Source organism: Pyrgilauda ruficollis, unplaced genomic scaffold, assembly GCF_017590135.1.
Source record: "Pyrgilauda ruficollis isolate IOZ18807 unplaced genomic scaffold, ASM1759013v1 scaffold237, whole genome shotgun sequence".
NCBI lineage: Eukaryota > Metazoa > Chordata > Aves > Passeriformes > Passeridae > Pyrgilauda > Pyrgilauda ruficollis.
In genome coordinates this window covers 219,422-239,703 of record NW_024523316.1, presented here as the reverse complement: position 1 = coordinate 239,703, position 20,282 = coordinate 219,422, and the positions used below count along the sequence as shown (strand labels likewise).

Below are 20,282 nucleotides of genomic sequence, written 5' to 3'. Positions count from 1 at the left end.
TGGAGTCATTTTGATCCTGGCATTCACGAGTGTATCTGGCTCTTTTTCTCTGTTCCTTCCTATTTCCACATATTTCTGTCTACCTGAATCCCACAGGTGCCTGATGCTCATGGTGAGATCTTGGCCAGATCCTTTCACATGGCACAGCTGGAATTTTAACCCCAAGGACAGCAGCAGGGACAGAAAGCTGACCCAGATCAGAAACCCTCACTCTGTCCTTGCTCTTTCCTCACTGCACAGAACTGGAGTCAGCTCTTGGAATTCACCTGGGAGAGCAGGAAAGATTGGTTCCATGAAGTGCTAAGAGAGTATGGAAAACAAAAATCATTAAAAACAGGAGTCAGGGGAGCCCTGCTCCAGCCTTTCTGCCTTTGTCCCATTGCCTAACAATTGTAGGGACCAACTAATATTTCCCTCCTGGCTCTAAAGACAAAGGGCAGACTGGGTCCCTGTGTCCAGCTGACCCTTCTGGGAGCTGTCCTCCATATGAAGGTCAAAAATGCCAGGCAACAACCTCGGGCCCAAAGTCCACCAAAATCCATGAAAACTTGGACCCAGAAGTGGGTCACTGAAAGGTTGACTCTGGTTCCTTGTTTCCCTCTGTGGAACAATTTGCAGAAGATGTGAAAGAGGAAGGAAAAGCAGAATGAGGGGGGAAGTGAATAGCTGACTGTGCCTACTGCAGTTTTGGGTGAAAACAAAAAAAGGGGAAGAAAAGGGAAGAGAGAGGGTGACACATAAGAAGCAATAAAATATGTTGATTCAGGATTATTTTAACTGCTGGGAACAAAAAAGTCTTTGGAGGTCTGATTGGGTGCTTACTGCCTGGAGATCCTTCAAATGATGGAAGGATTGGATTTTTGTTATGTTTATCTCATGAAGCTCCTGTACTAATAGGTCCCAAATATAAGACAGCACCTGAATTTTGGAATTGTTCTCAGTTCTGTACTGCAGGAGATAAAAAGCTTAAAGGAAGAGATAATCCCTGGGAAATGCTGTGGGTATTGGCACTTGACCTCCCAACTTTGTGATCTACTGACCAAATAAGCCTAAGTGTTTTATGGGATATGGGAATTATTCCAGCTGCTTTTGGTGGGGGAAAAAAAAAAGCTTTGTATAATTGAGATATGAGCTGTACTTGAGCACTGGGAGTGCTTAGAGCAGTCAGCACAAGGATTTTATTTTACATCCCTGAACACTTCTGGGACAGAGACACTGCAAAGTGTCCCCGCCCTTGTGTTCTGTGCATGGGGTGACACCAGAGCAGGCTGGCCCAGATGTTGTGTTGTGTTTAAAAAAATCAGAGACCCATGGAATGGTTTGGGTTGAAAGGGACTTCAAAAATCATCCCATTCCACTCCCCTGCCATGGGCAAGGACACCTTCCATAGACCAGGTTGCTCCAAACCCCATCCAGCTTGGCTTGGACACTTCCAGAGATGAGGCAGTCACAGCTTCTTTGGACAACCTGTGCCGGGGCGTCAGCACCCTCACAAGGAAGGATTTCCTCCTAAAATCCAATCTAAACCCACAGAGGGTTCTCCCTCTGAATGAGAGAGGGTTTTCTGGCTGTAAATGGTTGTTCACCACAGGGAAGCTGCAACACTGATGGTTTAGTGCTTGGTGCGGTGATTTAACAATTTCAGAGCATTTTTAAGGCCATGCCTTGATGAAGTGTGGGATGCAATGCAGCCTGGGGAGGTGGGAGGAGAGCCAGCAATCCTGGAACCACCAACCTGTGTTTCAGCCTCCCTTTCAAGGATTCTGCAGTAACAGATGCTTTTTGGTTGCTAATGGAGATACTGGAGTTAAATTCTTGGGGATAGAAGTCAAACTCCTCCTGTTTCAACAGCTCTGTTGAAAGCACTTGAAAGCAAAACCTGGCCCATGTTTCCGAGGGAGAAAGCTATTCATTCAGAGGATTTACTGCAAAGGGACAGAAGGGCCAAAACGCAGCTCAGTGCTTCAAGGAAAAGAATGGAAAATAACCACAGAATGCAGGGAAATGGGGGCTGATGGAAAGGGAAGGTTCTGCCAAAAAATTTTGTCGCACATAGAGCCTGCTCCTTGCCAAGGTGTCAGGAGCCGTGGGAGAGCAGCAGTTCCTGTTCCTGTTTGGTCTCTGCACGTTTTAGGAAGAGCTCTGAGGCTGCTTGGATTTCATTAGCATGCCCTGAAGGGAGAACATGCTCTCTGGATGCACTTCTGAGGAAGGTGGTTTTGAGGGGAACTCCAGACAACAAACAATTTATTTCTAATTTGTTCCTGTTTCAAGGCTGGGGTTTTTTTGTTGTTGTTTGGTTTCTTATCGTTGACTCAAACCTGAGAGGTGGCTGAACCCAGCGAAGGAGTGGCTGGAGCAGCAGCAAATGCTTTGCTGCCTTTTTTTTTTTTTTTTTTTTTTTTTTTTTTTTTTTTTTTTTTTCCCTTCCCTTTTCTGTAGCAACCTGTAACCAAATTCTCCAGAGAATTTTCTCCTGGGGAAAAAAAATGCTAAAAAGCTCCTTGTTTTAAAGGCTCCTCACAGAAGCAACTTTGAGGCACAGCCTGGCCTCTGTTTAACCCTCCCTGTGCTTGGCTGCGTGACTCTGCATGTCACAGGCTGCCCTCTGGAAAAGGGGAGATTTGGGACACTTTGCCCCTGAATTCAGAGCTCGAGGCACGGCGCAAGCAGGAGACAAAGGCAAACCAGCAGGATTTAAGCAGAGCCATCCCTACCAGCCCATCGGGGGGGACCTGCATCCGCTGGAACCGAAGCTGGGAGCGGCGAAAGGGCTGAGCCGGGTGTCCAGCAGGTGTTGGGGAGGTGGGGACAGGGGGCAGCGGGCAGCTGGCTCCCCTGGGGAGGGAAGGAGCTGTCAGAGGATGCTGCTGGAGCCGGGAGAGCCGCGGGGGTCGGTCCTTACCGTGGCATCTTCTCCGGCGCAGTGGCTGATGACTCGCTGGCCCCCCGGGTGCCTTTTTGCCCACTTGGTGACATTGTAAACCTTTCGCTCTATCACCAGCCACTTGTCCGTCCTCAGGTTGTGCTTCTGGATCTCCTCCCAGGTGTAGAAGCGGATCTGCGCCGCCGGCTCCCCCGAGTCCCCCCCTTGCTCACCCCCTTTCCCCATGGGGCCGCTCGATTCTTTGTCTTCTTGACCAAAGCGGGACGGGAGGGGGGAGAACCTGTCCCTGTCCCTCTCGGGGATGTGCCGGAGGGAAGAGCTTTCCTGGCGGGATTGAACTCAGCTGATCCCCTGCTCCCTCCCTTCGCCTTCGCTCATGTCCTCCCTTCTCTTTGTTTCTCGCCTCTCTCCGCCTGCTCGGAAGTGCCCCCTAGGCTGGCTGTCCCCGCACTGATGCACTTTATCCTCGCACATAGCCCTGTGTTTTGAGGGAAGCTCGGCCCCTTCCACCCACCCGCCCTCCCTCTGCCGGCATCATCCTTTCTCCCAGGCATCCTCCTCCCTGCCGGCATCCCCCCCTCCCCAAACTCAGCGGCCACCTCCCCCTGCCCGCCGTGCCGCCCCCTCTCCCCGGCATCCCCCCCGCTCCGCTCCGCCCGGTGCCGGGGCTCTCCCGGCGGGATCAGCCGAGCCCCAGCGCCAATCCCGGCTGTCCCGCCGCCCTCCCGCTCCCGCCCATTGGCCCGTCCCGATCTTTCGAAGCGGCTGCGGGCCGGGACCGCCGGGGGACGGGAGCCCCTCGCCGCCTCCTCCTTCTCCTCCTCCTCCTCCTCCCGCTCCGAGCTTCGTGTCCTCGAGATTTTTTGGCTCTTGATGGAAAGAGCTGCCCCTGCCGGTTTTTTTTTTTTTTTTCGTTTTCCCGCGTTATTTTTCTTGCCCTTCCCCTTCTTTTTTTCCCCCCTTTCTTTTCCCTGTTTTCTTTTTTTTTTTCTTCATTTCCTTTTCTGCGCTTTCCTCCTTCCTCCGTTTTCTCCCTCTCCCCTTCCCCACCTTTCCCACTTCCCTCCTTTCCCCTCTTTTTCCTCCCTTTATCCCCCCTTTCCTCCTCCTCTTTCCCACGTTTCCTACCTTTCTCCCTTCTCCCGTTTCCCCTTCTTCCCTCTTTCCCCTTTCATCATCTCTTTCCTCTTTTTTTCCCTCTTGCCCCCTTTTTCCTCCCTTGTCCTCTTCCCTCCTTCTCCCCTTCCTGCCTTTTCCCCTTCCACTCCTTTTCCCTCTTTTTTCCTGTCACCCCTCCTCCTGCTTCCCCTCTTCCCACCCTTTTCTCCTCCTTCCCCTCTCCTTTTACTATTTTTTACCGTTTTTACTCTTTTAAACCTTTTTTTTTACTATTTTTACTCCTTTTTACCTTTTTTTCTTTTCTCCCTCTTTTCCATACTTTTTTTCCCATGCTTTTTCCTCCTTTTTCTGCCTTTTTCCCCCCCGACGTCTCACCCCACTATTCACTGCTGAGCTCAGAAAGGAGCTGTTGCTGTTTTGCCCAAGATCTGCATTGTTTTGCTCTGTTTTTGCCAGGCTGGTGGCTGCCAGATTTCACAGCTTTCCTGTGGCACAGGCAGAGCTTCTCCTGCCCCAGGCCATGCTTTTATTAACAGGTGGGATAATGCCATCTTTGCCATCTTTTCCTTGCCGTGGGGCACTTGATTGTACACATTTCCTGTGTTGGGTTACGCAAGGTGTGGTGTTGCAAGGACAGAAACAACACAGACCTCTTTCCCTGCGGCTTTGATTACCTCTGACAGGACCTGTGGCCACTTTCCAGGGCCAGGCAGGTGTGATCCCCAGCTTTCCTGGCGATAGGAATATTTTCCTGTGATTATTTTGCATGAATAAGTGGGAGGATTATTAATCCTTTCTGTAGTGGCAGAGCAGGGCCTAGGCAGGGGAAGGAACCCACAGGGTTAACCATAGAATCACAGAAGGATTTGGGTGGGAAAGAACCTTAAAGACCATCCAGTTCCAATCCCTTGCTATCTACAGGGAAATCTTCCACTGTCCCAGGCTGCTCCAAGCCCTGTCCAAACTGGCCTTGCACACTTCCAGGGATGGGGCAGCCCCAGCTTCTCTGGGAAACCTGTGCCAGGGCCTCAGCACCCTCACAGGGAAGGATTTCTTCCAATCTAAATCTCTTCTCTTTAGCTTTGTGCCAGGGCATGCCAGAGCTTTCCTCTGTTTCTGGCTGGTGTAAATGCTGCAGGATGGCTTCAGCCTGTTAGACAATCTTTGCCTGTGTTGTGGGGTGAGGAAAGTCAGAAATGACAGGAATGTTTTGCTAAGACATGCAAGTTTTATTTAGTTTGGTTCAAAATAGCCCTGTGACAAGGATCAGAGTAAATTACAGCCAGACACCACATTAAGGTGGATCTGAAACTTGTTGCTTGTGATGAGGGGAAAGTTTGCCGAGTTCTTTGAATCTGGGGATTTTAATCCTGTAGGTGTGCCTGGATATGTACAACTCAGGAAGAAATCCTTCCCTGTGAGGGTGCTGAGGCCCTGGCACGGGTTGCCCAGAGAGGCTGTGGCTGCCCCTGGATCCCTGGAAGTGTCCTAGGCCAGACTGGACGGGGTTTGAAGCAGCCTGGGATAGTGGAAGGTGTCCCTGCCCATGGCAGGGGGTTGGAATGGGATGAGCTTTGAGGTCTCTCCCAACCCAAATCATTCCTGGATTCTATGTTGATTCTATGAAATAAGCTGAAAAGGAGGTTGGTCCATTTTGGAATTTACCTGCAGATGGACAAAGAAGCAAAATCAGCTCCCAGAACTCCCCACCTGGATATTTCCCATGGAAAATTGCACCGTAACTTAATGATAAGCCATTGAAAGATGCTTCTAAAATAATCCCTGCTGCTCTCAGCCTCCTGCAGCACAGCCAGCCAGGCTGTCAGGCTTCAGGCAGGGCTTGTTCCGAGTTTTCTTTGGCTCCTGGGACACCAACCAGCCCCAGCAAAGAGAGGAGAACAGGCTCTGCTCTGTGGCCAAGTGGGTGAAAGGCTGCGGTCGCTGCCCGGTGTAGCTTTAGCAGCACAAAGAGCTTGTGTGAGGGACATAAAAGCCCTGAGTTTAACCAAAGAGTCACGGGATGTGGGCAGAGAAGGTGAGGATTGTGAAAGGGAGCAAAGTTTGGGAAGGGGGGATGTAGGAGTGCAAGAGTTTTTGCAGGGAGCACACGTAGAAGTGGCATGTCTGCTCTTCAGCTAATGAGTCAGTGAAGGATTTCTTACTGGAGAAGACTGGAATGGTGAAAAAGCAGGGAAAACTGGTAGCTCAGGCATCTTGACACTCTCATGCATTGGTTTAATGTAAAAGAAGTTCCTTTTCCCTGAGGAAAGCACTTAAAAAAAGTAGCAAAACCACAACATTTTCTGTGTTCATTGTCTCATCCCATTGTGGAGTTTTATGTAGGAGGCAAGGTCTGATAAGTTTTTTTGCCAAGGTCTGATAAGTTTTTTTGGCAAGGTCTGGTAGGTTTTTTGGAAAGGTCTGATAAGTTGCTTTTAATTTGGTTTTTAGAAAGGATTAGACTTCGACAGCAGCATGCAGACTGGCACTAGCACATGGAAATGCCCTAGCAGCACATGGAAATGCCCATTTCCTCATGGATGCAGGGAAAATCCTCCTTTTCCCCCAGTTTATAGTATGAGATCCATCACTTGGTAAGGCCAGATGGCTCCAAGGCATGTGGTGGGAAAAGGAGGCAGCAGGAAAGAGCAGTGAACAAGGGAAAGACACAGAGCAGCTTTCTGAAGGGGAAGAAGGAGGAACTGAGGATCTGGGGAGAAAAACAGAGTGAAAATCAGATTTAGCTGCACCTTTAAACTTTTTGATACTTTTAATAGTCTTTTTGATACCTTTTCCCTTTCTGCCGAAGAAAAATACATGTAAGGAGAGAAAGGACCCCAGGTTTTCCCTGTCTTTCACAAGGGGGAAAGGCTGAGGAGCTCTGAACATAAAAATAAATAATAAATTGAATAATAAATTCAAGCATAGTGGGAAACAGCTGGGCTGGGAATGGGGGGCTGGAGCCTGGAACCTGAGGTGAGGGAACCCAGTGATTAGGTGGGAATGCTCTAGCTGTCCATGTATTTAAAACAAACTGCTACCAAAGATTTCCTCAATCTTTTTTTACCTTGACATATTCCACTTTTTTTTTTTCTAGTCCTGGGAGAGTGGCTGAGAGCTGAGGAACTTTTTGAGGGAAACAACCAACAACGGAACAGAAATCCCCATTGTGTGGCCATGGCTGGCAGGGATTCCACATTCTGCAGTGGATCTTGGGCTGCCCGTGGGTTTATCAGGGTCAGGGCACAAACTGCCAGGGGAGCAGGGGAGGGAATCACGCTCAGAAAGCAGCAGACACTGCAGCAGGCCAGGAATAAGGAGAGAAATGCTCTGTTCTGATGCTGCTTTGTAATGATTTCTAGTGAAAGTCTTGCTGGTATTCCCATGTTATCATCAGATCCCTTCCTTTTTTTCCTTACTCAGGTTTTGCTTTCAAAAGTGTACAACTCCAAACAATCACCACCTCACTCCCTCAGTTGCTAATCTGAATTTATGACTTCTGAAGGACAAAAAATAAGCTTATTTTTATCTCTTCCCTTGCACAGAGTAATTCCTGGGTGCTTTTCCTGCCAAGATGCAAACTCCTCACAGTCTCAGTCTTTTTTGCATCTAAACAGTCACTCTTGCATTTAACAGTCAGTTGAGTTATTAGAGCAGAGCGCTGAGCAAATATTCCATGAAGTTACACCGTTTGTATGGAAAATCAAGACTTTATTGTGGGTGTGAAGTGTTAGCAACCCTAACAAAGAGTTCTGGGTACAACACTAACTCATTTAGGCCAACTTATTCCAGTATTCCAGCTCATTCCCAATAATACAACAAGAATAAAGGCAATATTTCCAGTTTCTCCCTCTTCTGCTGGTGTTACACAGATGCTTGCAGTGGATCCTAAGCCTGGTGTAGGAATGGTGTTACAGGGAGCTGTCAAGCTCTTCCCTGGTAGTAACACAAAGACTAAATTAGTGGTTTCCTGCTGCATTTGCTTCATCAACGTGGCTGTTTTAATTGCACTGATGACAGAAACTTGTAAATCATGCCACCACAATTCCCCTGTGCCTGGAATCTTTAGCTTTTCTTAGGCTGAATCAAAGCCAAGAACTGAGTCTTCTTTTAGGCTCTGCCCTTTTAAACTGTTTTTCAGCATTTGTTGTTTTCCTTTTATTTTTATTTCTGTGGTTTCAGACCTCGCCATCCATCACTGTAACTCATTTTCTCTAAAAGGAGAAAAGAAAGACTGCAATCCTTTCAACCCATCTCTCTCTCCCTGATTACTGGTTTGGTCACCAGATGCCCAAATATTTAGTGAATATTTAGTGAATATTTAGTGATCCCTCACCACCCAGGTCACTTGGGTATTTTAAAGCATGTTCCAGCCAAATCATGGTGTGAAATAAGGAATATTAATATTAATTTTTTCCAAATTCTGGTGATCCCCAGTCACCAGATTTTCAGGCTGGTCAGAGGAGTGAAGCAAAGAGCATCTCTTCCCTCCCCTGGAATTTGTGGTGGTTCATGGTGGTGGTTTTGGTAGTCTGGGGTGCTGGGTCACAGCATGGTGGTGGCAGCAGATACAGAGATGGAAGCAGTGAAGGTAAAACAAGGACTCGTTTTACCTGGTGAATTGTGTTCCAGCAGGGATTGATGCCAGGAATCCCAGCTGGATGCAGGGTGCTGGTGAGTCTATAAGAGCAGCTGTTTTTTCCCCTGGCAGTTTTCATGACAAAGGTCCCGTTCTTGTCTCTGAGACACCCATGGAGATCCCGAGTGGGGCAAGGGCAGGGCAAACAAGCACTGCTGGCAACTGGCAGGACACAGGAACCTTCCCTGCTTAGAGTTTGTGGTGCTTCCAGGAGCCTCCCTGGCTTCTCTTGAATCATCTGCTGAGGGGAAAACAATCACAGCCAGGGATTTCATGTCAGAAGGAGCATGGAAGAAAATTCCAAGGGCTGTTGTATAATTTGTGTTAATAAGGCATTAACAGCCCTTATGGCTGCTGAAACCAGAGGAAGCACATGAAGGGAACAAGAGTGGATTTTATCAAGTTTAGTGGTGCTTTTTGCCTGTTCAGATCCCTCAAAGCAAGTATCCAAAGGTGTAACTCGTGTAGGAAGATGAAATTTATTTACTTTTAACAAATATAGGAAAAAGAAAACTGATCTCTGCATGTCCCCTGTATTCATGATAAAAGATCATAAATATTGACTAAATTTAGGATAAATATTCTGTTGTGGAATTGATGGTGGGAAAAAGAGAATTTGAAATAATTACTGCATTGTTCTCAATATGTTAAAAAAGATACTAAACATCCATTAATGTTTATTAATATGAATTGCTGAAGGGATGGAAATAAAAACGTTCCATCTAGCGTTTTGCAGGCACAGAATTCCAAGATGTAGCCATCAGGTGATGCAGCCTGGTGGCTCTTTGTTTCTATGGTTACCTTCAACTGGAATTGCTGTAAGTAGGTCAGATTGGAAGGTGTGAATGGAAACAAAGAAATCTGGGATCAATAATGAGAGTTCAGGGAGAAGGCTGGTGCTGCTATGGAAAGGGAGATGAGTGTGGGGAGAGGAATTTAAATTTGTAACTCATATAGACGAGGTCCCACACAGAGGGATTGGTCTGTTTTAGCATCATTCACTCTTCCAGCGTTATTCTGCTGTCTGAAGAATTATCTGCAGGGTTTTGATGTGATTTACCTGTGGCAACACCTTCCCTCCCTCTGGCTGCATATCCAGGCATGAGCAGCCAAAAGGAGCCTCAGGAACAGGAAAGGCTGAGGCAGCTGGAAGGGAGAGGCAGAACAGATGGAAGACAGGGAGGAATCTGCTGGAAAGGGGAAGCAAAATCAAGGGCAGGGAAGATATGTTACATTCAGCACAGAAATAAGGAGAAACAGCTTGTAAAAGTGGTTCAAAAGAAGGAACTTGAGTGTGAGGAAGGGAAACTCCCTGTGATACCTTAAGTTTTAGCTTTCGTATTTTCCAGATTCTGCACTGCATTAGTATATAACTCTGAATTTCACATAAAGTGTTAGCAAGTTGTCTTCACAGTTTAGTTAGACAAAACAATCCTTTTCCAGCCTGAGAACCAAGGACACCATTGCAACTTGGAGTCCAAAAGTATAAGAAAATCAAATTGAGGAGAGCAATCTGGGAGGATGGGACTTCATAACCTGAAGCTGTAATTGGACAATTAACCCCAATATATCTGTGGACCAAAACTTATAAAAGTGTGAAAACTCATGACCAGTCCTTCATCTTAGCTCCATCTTGGGTAGAGACATGGCCAGGCTCGTGTTGTGCCCAAGATGTGTCCTTTGAAGGCCTTTTAATAAATACCTACTTTATTCCTTTAACTCTGTGTAGCCTCTGTTCCAGGTAGCCTCTCCAGGCATCACCTGGAAGGACAGTGGAGACAGCTGGGGGTCAGTGTCTTCCCCAGGTAACAAGTGACAGCACAAGAGGAAACAGCCTCAGGGTGTGCCAGGGGAAGTTTAAGTTGGAAATGAGCGAGAATTGTTGTCAAGGCTTAACAAGCCCTGGAACAGACTGTCCAGAGCAGTGGTGGAATCAGCTGGATTTAAAAACCTGTGTATGTGTTTCTGTGGGGCCCAGCAACAGGATGAGGAGCAAAGGCTATAAACTAAAACTCCAGAAGCTTCACCTCAACGTGAGGAAGAACTTTACATTGAGGATGGCACGGCACTGGGACAGGCGGCTCAGGGACCTCAGGAAGGATGTGGAGTCTCCAAACTCTCTGGAGTCTCCAAACCCACCTGGATCCTGTGCCACCTGCTCCAGGCGACCCTGCCTTGCCGGGGGTTCAGCTGAATGATCTCCAGGGCTCCCTTCCAGCCGCTCCCGTGGCTCTGTGGCTGATGGGCTGGGCAGTGAGTGCTGGGGACTCGCTGCTCCCAACGAAACGATTCCGGGAGCCATCCCAGCCCGGGCGGGCCGAGCTCCCTTCCGTCCCGCGGTGTCCCCCGGCCGCCCCCGCATCCCGGCCGCCCCCGCATCCCGGCCGCCCCTCTCGGGCCCCGGGGGCGGGCGCACGGCGGGCGCAGCCCACTGGGCGGGGGGGCCCGGGGAGGCGGAGCGGGGCCGAGCCGAGCCGAGCCGGGGCGAGCCGAGCCCGGCCATGGAGGGTCCGGAGCCCGTCCGGGGGGGGATGCGGCGCTTCACCTGGGAGGAGATCGGGCAGCGGAACGGGCGGGGGCCGGCGCCGCAGGAGCGCTGGCTGGTGATCGACAGGAAGGTGTACGACATCAGCCACTTCTGCCGGAGACACCCGGGGGGCTCCCGGGTCATCAGCCACTACGCCGGGCAGGACGCCACGGTGAGCGGGCGGCTGCCGGCCCGGCAGCCCGGCAGGGAGGGCTGGAGGAGGGATGGGGCAGAGCAGGATTCCTGGGGCTGGGAGCAGGGTGCCTGGGGCTGTGAGCAGGCAGGGAGCCCGTGTCGCACGCCCGCTCACTCGGCTGTGCCACACACGCGTACGCCGGGAGCGGTGTGCAAGGGAACACACAGCGCGCACGCTCCGCCGGGAATTGTTGGGGATTGTTGTTGCAGGGAAGCGCTGCTGAAGGAGCGGCTGAAAAACCGCAGCCGGGGAAAAAAAAAAAAAAAAACCCCCCCCCCCCCAAAAAAAAAACCAAAACAAAACCCAAAAACAAACAAACCAAAACAATCCCCGCGGTAATTTTTGCGCACAGAGCAGTATCGGATGCTGGCAGCCGAGTGGCACACGCGGTGACAGAGTTGTTGTTTGCAAGGCGGGTGCCTTCGCCCTCCTCGAACTTCCCGAGCCCGAGAGATGGCACTAGAGCAGAATATCACTGAAAGTCGTATTTCAGTCACGAAAAAGGAATGAATCACTCGTGTCTGAGTGCCAGCGGCTGTTGTTGGAGTAAATGCTGCTGGAGTAGGGTGTGGGGTGGTTTGCCAGTGGTGTTTCCTTCCTTTGTCTGCTTGTGCCTTTTCCATGAATATCTCCAAATGCGCACGTTTGGACCCAAGGGTGGATATGGGGTGGGAATCCACCTCTAGGATGGTGTTGATGGACTGTGTTTCAGCCAGGCTGGAACTTGAGATCTCCACGTGAAGATCCCGTGGCAGGAATATCATTTAGAGCCAAAAATAACAAGTGAATTTGCAACATTTCGAGAGGGCAGGGTGCACAGGTTGCCCCTGGCACGGGTCGCCCAGAGAAGTGGTGGAGCCTCATCCCTGGAAGTGTTCCAGGCCTGGCTGGGTGGAGCTTGCAGCAACCTGCAAGGTGTCCGAGACAGGGGGCAATGAGATGAGCTTTGAAGAGCCTTTCTCACCCAAGCATTCTGTGTTTCTGTGAGCAGAAAAGGGTCAGCCCACGGAGTGAGCAGGGCTGCATTTTGGGATTGCAGCCGGCTGCATTCTTTAGGTGATGGTGATGATATCAGTGCCACTGCCGGCTGCAGTTGAACTGCTGACAACTCAGAAACCCCTGCCAAGTTTTATTTCCCAGTGGTTTTGTCCCTGGGGATGAAAAGAACGAGACTCCACAAAACAAGGAAAAACTGGGAAGTAAAGGAAGAAGTCCTCTGGCTCGCTGTTCTGATTTCTAGAAGGTGCAGTCAGCCGTCCCCTAACCCCCAGCTGGGATTGCACTCCAGGTTTTACAGCCTCCGTGGAAAGGATTGGTCTAAATGTGTGGTACCATCCTCCCCTGCTCTGCCCACATCCTCCTCCCCATTTTTCACCCCTTTTCTAATGAGAAAATGCAAATGTTGGTTCCCCTCTCTTTTTGCCTCCTTTATTCAGTGACCCTGAGCAGGGAGGATGCTACAGCTGACCTAGAGCCAGCCAGATTTTTAACTCTTTTCCTGACTAGAGATCTTTTAAAAGCACATTTTATTTTAAAAGCACACAATGATGGCCTAGAAATTATAGTGATGAACAATGCATGGTGCAGGAATCTTACTAAGTTATGCCCAGCAAGCAAATACTGTCCCAGAAAATTAAAAAAACTCGCATCCCTAGGTTGAGGGAGATTGTAAAAATATGCTAATTTGGGCATCAGGAGAGAAATGTCAAAAAGGAGGTAAATGGGAGATCAGGAATTAGATGCCAAAGTGCCATGTGTGCCTACAGGATTTGTAATTTAAATACAGGGACAGAATCTGTAGTGATAGCAGCCACTAGTGTGTTTTTTCACCTGGTTGCCGTGGAGATTGACATCACATTTAAATAATAAAAGTAACTGGTTTCCCCAACAGGGGTACTTTGAATGGTCCAGCATACCATGGAATAGATTTCTTTTGCTGCCACCTGAATGATGTTTTTTCTTCGCCGTGTTCCTCTGCATTTCAGGATCCTTTCATTGCTTTTCATCTTGACAAGGCACTGGTAAGGAAGTACATGAACCCTCTCCTGATTGGGGAACTGGCACCAGATCAGCCCAGCTTTGAGCCCAGCAAGAACGTGAGTGTCATAAAAACTTGATTTTGGGGTTGAAATTGTACTCTTTAACTTTTCTGACTGGCAGGCTGAACTCCCTGTACATAAGATCTTAGGATTTCCTGGAATCACTGTTGGCTGAAGCTTCATTTCACATCATTATTTGTAGTTTTAGCAAAGATTTGTCTCCAGGTGACCCTCAGGTCTCCCCCTTTTCATCCCTGAGAGGGAGAACTATGCTGCTATTGATGTTCCTGAGGTGTTTTCTGACCAGTGGATGCTTTTGGGTCTCCCCACAGAAAAAGCTGGTGGAGGATTTCCGTGAGCTCCGTGCCACCGTGGAGAGAATGGGGCTTCTCCAGCCCAACCACGCCTTCTTCATCCTCTGTCTCTGCCACATCTTGATGCTGGATGTTGCAGCCTGGCTCATCATCTGGTATTTTGGAGCATCCTTGGTGCCTTTCCTCTTCTCTGCTGTGCTTCTGGGCACTGTCCAGGTGAGCAGCTACACAAAATAAGCCCCAAAAAGCCAAATTTGGGACTTGGGTTCTTGTTGCCATAAGCAGGGGACAGATCTTATCATCGTGGACTTCCCCAAATCCTGCTTCTCTCTGAATTCCACCAACAGGCAAAACTACACATGCTGCCGTGGTAGAGCAGGCTTTGCCTTGCTTTTTCCTCCCCGTATTCCATCAAAGCCTTCCTTATTCCAGCCTTCCCCACGATGAAAGCCGTGCCCCGCTCCTGAGCTCCACGGTGCCAGAACTCCGAGGCAGTGTGCAGGGGCCAAGCCACTGTGTTCCCATGGGAACTTGCAGGGAGTTAGAGGAGAGGGCAGAGCAGCTCTCAAAGCCCCAGCTATTCCTCCTGTGGCCAGCTGATCCCCTTGGAATTACAAGTACTTGGAGGAGGCAGCAGCAAGCTGCTCCTTAAAGGAGACTTTGTTGCCGATTTCAGAGCAGTTTTGTGAAGGAATAAATGCTGGTTCTCAGCTCTGTGGCTGTTTTTTTCCCATTACTTATTTTCCCTTCCTCATGGAAACAACTGTCCAGGACTAAAAGTCATTAGGCAGAGTCTGGAGTGCACTGGTGTGTAGTGAAGAAGGAGAGTTGGGATTGGGCCCTGGCAGTGGAAGCGCTTTTGCTATCCAGGGATACGTTGTGAGGAGCGTGGGAGTGGGAGAAGAAAGCCCTTTTCAGACACAGACCCTCCTGACAGCTCTTTTTCCCCAGCAGCACTGTTGTATTCTTAATTCCAGGCCCAGGCTGGCTGGCTCCAGCATGATTTTGGACACCTGTCAGTCTTCAGCAAGTCCAGGTGGAACCACTGGGTGCACAAGTTCGTCATCGGCCACCTCAAGGTGAGCACTGGCTGTGGGGAGGGGCTGCCCGAGCCTTGCTCTGCAGCCAGAACCAATCCCAGGGTAAGGAGAGAACTGAGAGCAGAAGATCCGCTTTCTTTAGGGCACTTTCTTCTCATCCATTCCCACAGGGAGCCCCAGCCAGCTGGTGGAATCACCTCCACTTCCAGCACCATGCCAAACCCAACTGCTTCCGGAAGGATCCCGATGTCAACATGCACCCCTTGTTTTTTGCTTTGGGGAAAACCCTCTCTGTGGAGGTGAGACCTGAGGGAAAAGCTGGGAGGTGACGGCAGTAGGATTCAAATTTGGGAAGCTGCAGAGAGCCTGGATACTAATTAGTGTCCGTGATTTTATATGGTTCTTCTTTGCCTTCCACTAGTCCCTAAGATGCCTCAGTAATGTTCCAGCAATTCTGACATCTTTATATTCTTAAAACTTCATTCAAAGTTATTTTTGCAGTGTTGGAAGATAAGAATGAAATACTTGCCATGATTACAAGTTCCTATTTCCCTTGATGAGAGAATTTCAGTTTTATGAAGATCAGAATTACAAGTTGTTCTCTTTTGCCAAGATCAGTGTGACTAATTGTAGTGATCTGGGGATGGAAGCAGCAGATGACAAGCCAGGGCTGTCTGGAACTTTTACAATTCCTGATCAAAGAAGCTATTTCAGTGGTCTCAGCCTGGCAGTGGGTGTCACAGTGGTTCCCATATGGAGTCCAGCTCTATTTCTGGTACAGCTCTGCAGTTAAATGAGTGGCTTTAGCATTTGCTGTCCTTTAAAAAAAAAGCTATGTAAATTCATCATGTCACTTTAAATGCTCTGATTTGTGTTGAAATTAAGGGATGGACTATTGGGAATTAATTTGAACATGTACAGGGATATCATGGCATTCGTTAAGGAAGCCAGTGGCTTGATCTGCTATGTTTGTACAGCAAACATTGAAAAATGAGCAGCCTCAGAGGGAAGATAATCTGTTCGCCCTCATTCTTGTGGACACAGTTTCATGCCTAGATGCTCACTTCTCTGTTTTCCAGACTAATTGCAAGGAGATGGGAGTTTCACACACTTCATTAACAGTATCATAACAGTACCATAGCTTGGGTTTTTTTAATTCTGAAGCTCTGCTTTGTCAGCAAACTGTTTGTGTGGGTTTCTATTTCAGCATTTTTAGGCAGCTTGTGCCCTCTGTAGGGGCAGAGCTTCCTGTGCAGGTTGCTGTGTGCGTGCAAGGCACGGCCCAGCCCCTTCTGCAGGGTGAAAACTCATCCAGGCCGAGATTCCAGGGGGTGATGGATGCTGGTTTGGTTGGATAGAGCATCTCCTGGAAGTTTAGGAGTGTGTGCACGGGTGTCTTCATGGCCTGAGTAATTTGTGTATTTCAACAGCTTGGTGTGCAGAAGAAGAAATTCATGCCTTACAACCACCAGCACAAGTACTTCTTCATCAGTGAGTAACCTCCCCCTGGGCAGTTCTGTGGCCAGCAGTCACTCTGCCCCTTGTTTTCTCATTCCATCCCATCCTGCTGGGATAATTCATGGCTCTGTTTGTCCCTCCAGTCGGTCCCCCGGCGCTGGTGCCCCTTTATTTCCAGTGGTACATCTTCTACTTCGCCGTGCAGCGGAAGCAGTGGGTGGTGAGTCAGCTCCACAGGAGTCAGGGGAGCTTCTCCTGGCTTTAGGGATGAATTCCAGTGCCAGATTTACTGGGAGTTGTGTGTGTGTCTGCAGCAAAGGATGTGGGTATACATTTGGGAATTGGTGTGTGCAAAGGGGGATCTTCCACAGCCTTTCTTTGTGAAAGATCCTCTGGGTAACAGAAGATGTCCTCTGGTGTTCTGGGTTTTGGTTTCCTCACTGCTTGGTTCCTCTTTAGATCCAGAGGAAAACGTGGTGCTTTAGAGTATGTCCTGTCTGCTGTTGGCCCTCTGCTGGGCTTAAGGAACCAGGATAATTCCTGAGCACAGGGAATGGCTGGTGTCAGGTTACTTTGTGATCAGGCTGGGGTGGAAAAATTGATCAGTAGAAGATGTTATGGGAGGTTTTAAAGGGAGTAATGGTAAATTCAGAAGTCAGAAATTCTTCCTTCTAATGAAGTTTTCCCTGTCCCCTCTACTACAGGACCTGGCCTGGATGCTGTCCTTCTACATCCGATTCTTCCTCACCTACTTGCCCTTCCTGGGTGTGAAGGGTACCCTGGGGCTCCACCTGTTAGTCAGGTATCATCCAACTTAAAATTCCAACATTTTCTCTGCCCAGTTTGTATCAATTCCTTCATGTCAGCTTTTCTCCAGCCCCCTGGTTATTTTTCTCATCACTCCCTGTTCTCTCTCCTGATCCTTTCAGTGGGACAGGGGTGGTTTCCTGTCAGGCTGCAGGAGGTGGAAGGTGTGTGTAGGTCTGATCTGTTTGGGTTTCTGGTGTTCGTTTTGTCAGGCAACAACCAGCTGGTGTGTGCACAAGTGTTTTGTACTGACTTGTCACATCATGGGTGTGTGATCTGTGATGGTTTTTTGTTTTTGCACAGGTTTATAGAAAGCAACTGGTTTGTCTGGGTCACACAAATGAATCACATCCCCATGCACATTGATTATGATAAGAATGTGGACTGGTTCTCTACCCAGGTGAGACCTTATTTATGGAGATCTGTGGCAGTTCTGGGTGTGTAAAATCCATCTATCTCAGCCTGGCCACCTCTTGTTGGCTGGAAATTAAGTCCTGGAGCTGTTGTGACCAGCCAGAATTCCTGTGGGGATGAGAAGCCTGTGTTTGAGATGGGGCATTGCTAAAATAATGCTTAAAACAGGACTTCCTTTTTTTTTCTTTCAGCTCCAGGCAACCTGCAACGTTCATCAGTCCTTGTTCAATGACTGGTTCAGTGGCCACCTGAACTTCCAGATCGAGCACCAGTGAGTGGAAACATGGCTTGGGAATAGTTCCAAGGAGTGCTAGATACATCAGGGGTGAAGAGCCTCCAAGGTCCCTCTGTCAGCTGAGACAGGAACAAAAGATAATGTGGGTTTTCATTTTGTGCTCTTTGTGTGGGGGTGGAACAGGAACTCCAAAAAGAAAACTTCTGGAGCACCAGTGAGCACCAGCACCACTTCAGATCTAAGCTGCATGGCATGGAGGGAGAATTGCCAGCACAGGCACTGAAGGGACATGAGAGGGACCATTGCAGAGCATCCATGGCTTTGGCATAAGGGGAGCTTGGGCCTCTTCCAGAATTAGGCACAGCAGTGGGGCCAGGATTCCATGTGGTGGTGAGGGATGCCATTGAATCATCACCTCCTTTTCCCACAGCCTTTTCCCTACGATGCCACGGCACAACTACTGGAAGGTGGCCCCTCTGGTCAAGTCCCTGTGTGCCAAGCATGGCCTCGAGTACCAGTGCAAGCCTCTGCTCACAGCCTTCGCAGACATCGTGCAGTGAGTATTGACCCGCCGTGTTCCCAAGTCAGGGGTTGTCATTGGGAAGGGGAGGGACATGGATAGGGAGGGGCAGCCTCTGAAGGTCCCTTCTGACCCAAATCACTTCATGATCTCCTTTGCTCTGTCTGGAGAATTCTCCCCACGAGGATCTGGGTGGAACATGGGGTTCATTGCCTTGTTTCTCTCTTGGCAGCTCTTTGAAGGATTCAGGGGAGCTCTGGCTCGATGCTTATCTACATAAGTAAACAGCAGTGGATCCCTGCAGAGGAATTCCCCAGCCTTGCTGCCTCCTGTGGTGGTCACCCTGAAGATCCTGCACTGAAGAGAACTGGCTAAGCCAGATTTGGGGAGGTGGTGCTGCTTAATTCCATGGATGAATGTAATTAATATGATTTTTCCCTTTCTTAGGTTTTGTTTTGATTTTGGTTTTTTTTGTTTTGTTTTGTTTTTGTAATATGTGCTCTTAATTTTTTCTTGTGCATCTTTCATTCCTCTTCTCTGGTGCTGAGTTCTGGGGAAAAGCTGGATGAAGGAGGTTGTGTCCCGCCGAGCTGGGTGCAGCTTTGGGACTGGGAACAGATTCCTTTCCATCTGCTGATCCTTTATTTGCTGAGTATATAGAAGGGAAGCTTCTTATCTAACATAGGCTTTTTGGGGTGGCTCTCATTGTGAGTGTAGTAAGAAAGTTGGGACAGCATGAAATCAGGGAATGTGGGAATTAGGGAAATGTGGAAGCTCTAGGGAATGGGGTATGTTCAGTATTTTCAAATTCCTGTTTCTAATAGGGAGTTCCTAGACCAATTTGTACGTATGTGGGTGGGGTAGGGAAGTGCAGGCAGCAGTTCTCTAGGAACAGGATCTAGTTAGGGCCCTAACTGAGGTAGGGAAACAGGAAAGTGGGAGTTTTTCCATGTGCTGTATTCTGTGGAAATGATGCCCTCCACATCTCTGGAAGCCTCTGGGTTATTTGGCCACTGGTGACATTCCGGGGGGACCTGCAAGGGGTTTCCTCATGCCAGACTTTGGAGTGTTATGAAGCCATTACTGAGTCAGAAGAGAGAAAAACCTGTCCCATCCATACCCAGGATGCCTACAAGAGTGACTAAGGAAGCAAAAGCATTCCAGACCAGGCTGGACAAGGCTTGGAGCAGCCTGGTTTAGTGGAATACAATAAACCATGGCAGGGGATGGAATGGGCTGAGCTTAAAGGTCCCTTCCATCCCAAACTGTTCTACAATGATTCTGTGTGTAGGGTGATCATAATCACTCTGTGATTGCCTGAAGCCTTGGGCTTTTTTGGACCTCTGGGTGATTTGTTAAAAGGAGAGAATTCCTGCCTCCTGGCCCATGGAGAGTGAGGCATTCCTGCCTGAGCAGCAGACAAAGCTAAGGAAGTTAGAAAGGTGGTGGGGGTCAGACTGCTGTTTAAAAGTGTTTAACTTTTCATTCAGCTGCATATCCACAGGCACACCTCAGCCAAAACATTGCTGATCTCCCTGTCTTGGATGATGTGCCTTCCAAACTCATCCCCCATCCTGTGGGATTTACTGAATAGTCTTACTGCCTTTCGTGTGGCTTTTTAATTTACTGCCCCAATGAAACCAGGGTGTGGCACCTGCCACATCACTGAGGAAGATGCTCCATCACCCTGGTCCCCCAGGGACTGGTGATTAGAATCCAGGAGGGATGGGTTGACTTTGAGGAATTTTTTCCCAATTAACATCGAAAATGAGGACGAGGTGTTGATGGAATGGAAGAAATAGATCTTCTCAGGCCAAGAGTGTTGTTAAGCACAGGATAAAATTGTAATGGGAATATTAATACAATCATACCTATATAATATCTATAATATTGTTATTGTTATAATATAATAATATATTGTTATATAATAACAATACATCATACAATGAAATACCTGTTGATTAAGACCATAAAGGAAGTGGGCCTTAGTTATTGTTTTACCTTGGTTTGTTCCTGCGCCGTTTCTTTCCCTCGTATTACAACTGTGGATGGAGGAAAGTCTATTAATAAAATTTCTTGTCTTACCA

The 20,282-nt window shown here is 48.6% G+C and overlaps 2 protein-coding genes across 3 annotated transcripts in view; one reads left to right on the top strand and one right to left on the bottom strand.

Moving 5' to 3' along the window:
* The window catches only part of FADS2 (fatty acid desaturase 2), a 15,356-nt gene extending 11,993 nt beyond the window's left edge, over window positions 1–3,363 (bottom strand). The window contains exon 1 of the mRNA XM_041469589.1: window positions 2,906–3,363. Within this exon, the coding sequence (XP_041325523.1) occupies window positions 2,906–3,112 (207 nt within the window). The 5' untranslated portion in view covers window positions 3,113–3,363. The remainder of the gene's footprint in view (window positions 1–2,905) is intronic.
* The window catches only part of FADS1 (fatty acid desaturase 1), a 25,457-nt gene extending 5,175 nt beyond the window's left edge, over window positions 1–20,282 (top strand). The window contains exons 1-12 of one of the 2 annotated variants that reach the window (XM_041469591.1): window positions 11,090–11,344; window positions 13,354–13,464; window positions 13,740–13,937; window positions 14,699–14,800; window positions 14,932–15,060; window positions 16,192–16,252; window positions 16,363–16,439; window positions 16,924–17,021; window positions 17,330–17,426; window positions 17,632–17,711; window positions 18,106–18,231; window positions 18,428–20,282. In XM_041469591.1, the coding sequence (XP_041325525.1) occupies window positions 11,147–11,344; window positions 13,354–13,464; window positions 13,740–13,937; window positions 14,699–14,800; window positions 14,932–15,060; window positions 16,192–16,252; window positions 16,363–16,439; window positions 16,924–17,021; window positions 17,330–17,426; window positions 17,632–17,711; window positions 18,106–18,231; window positions 18,428–18,479 (1,329 nt within the window). In that variant the 5' untranslated portion in view covers window positions 11,090–11,146 and the 3' untranslated portion in view covers window positions 18,480–20,282. Of the gene's footprint in view, window positions 1–11,089; window positions 11,345–13,353; window positions 13,465–13,739; window positions 13,938–14,698; window positions 14,801–14,931; window positions 15,061–16,191; window positions 16,253–16,362; window positions 16,440–16,923; window positions 17,022–17,329; window positions 17,427–17,631; window positions 17,712–18,105; window positions 18,232–18,427 lie in introns of those variants that run through there. The other variant, XM_041469592.1, reaches the window with a different exon arrangement.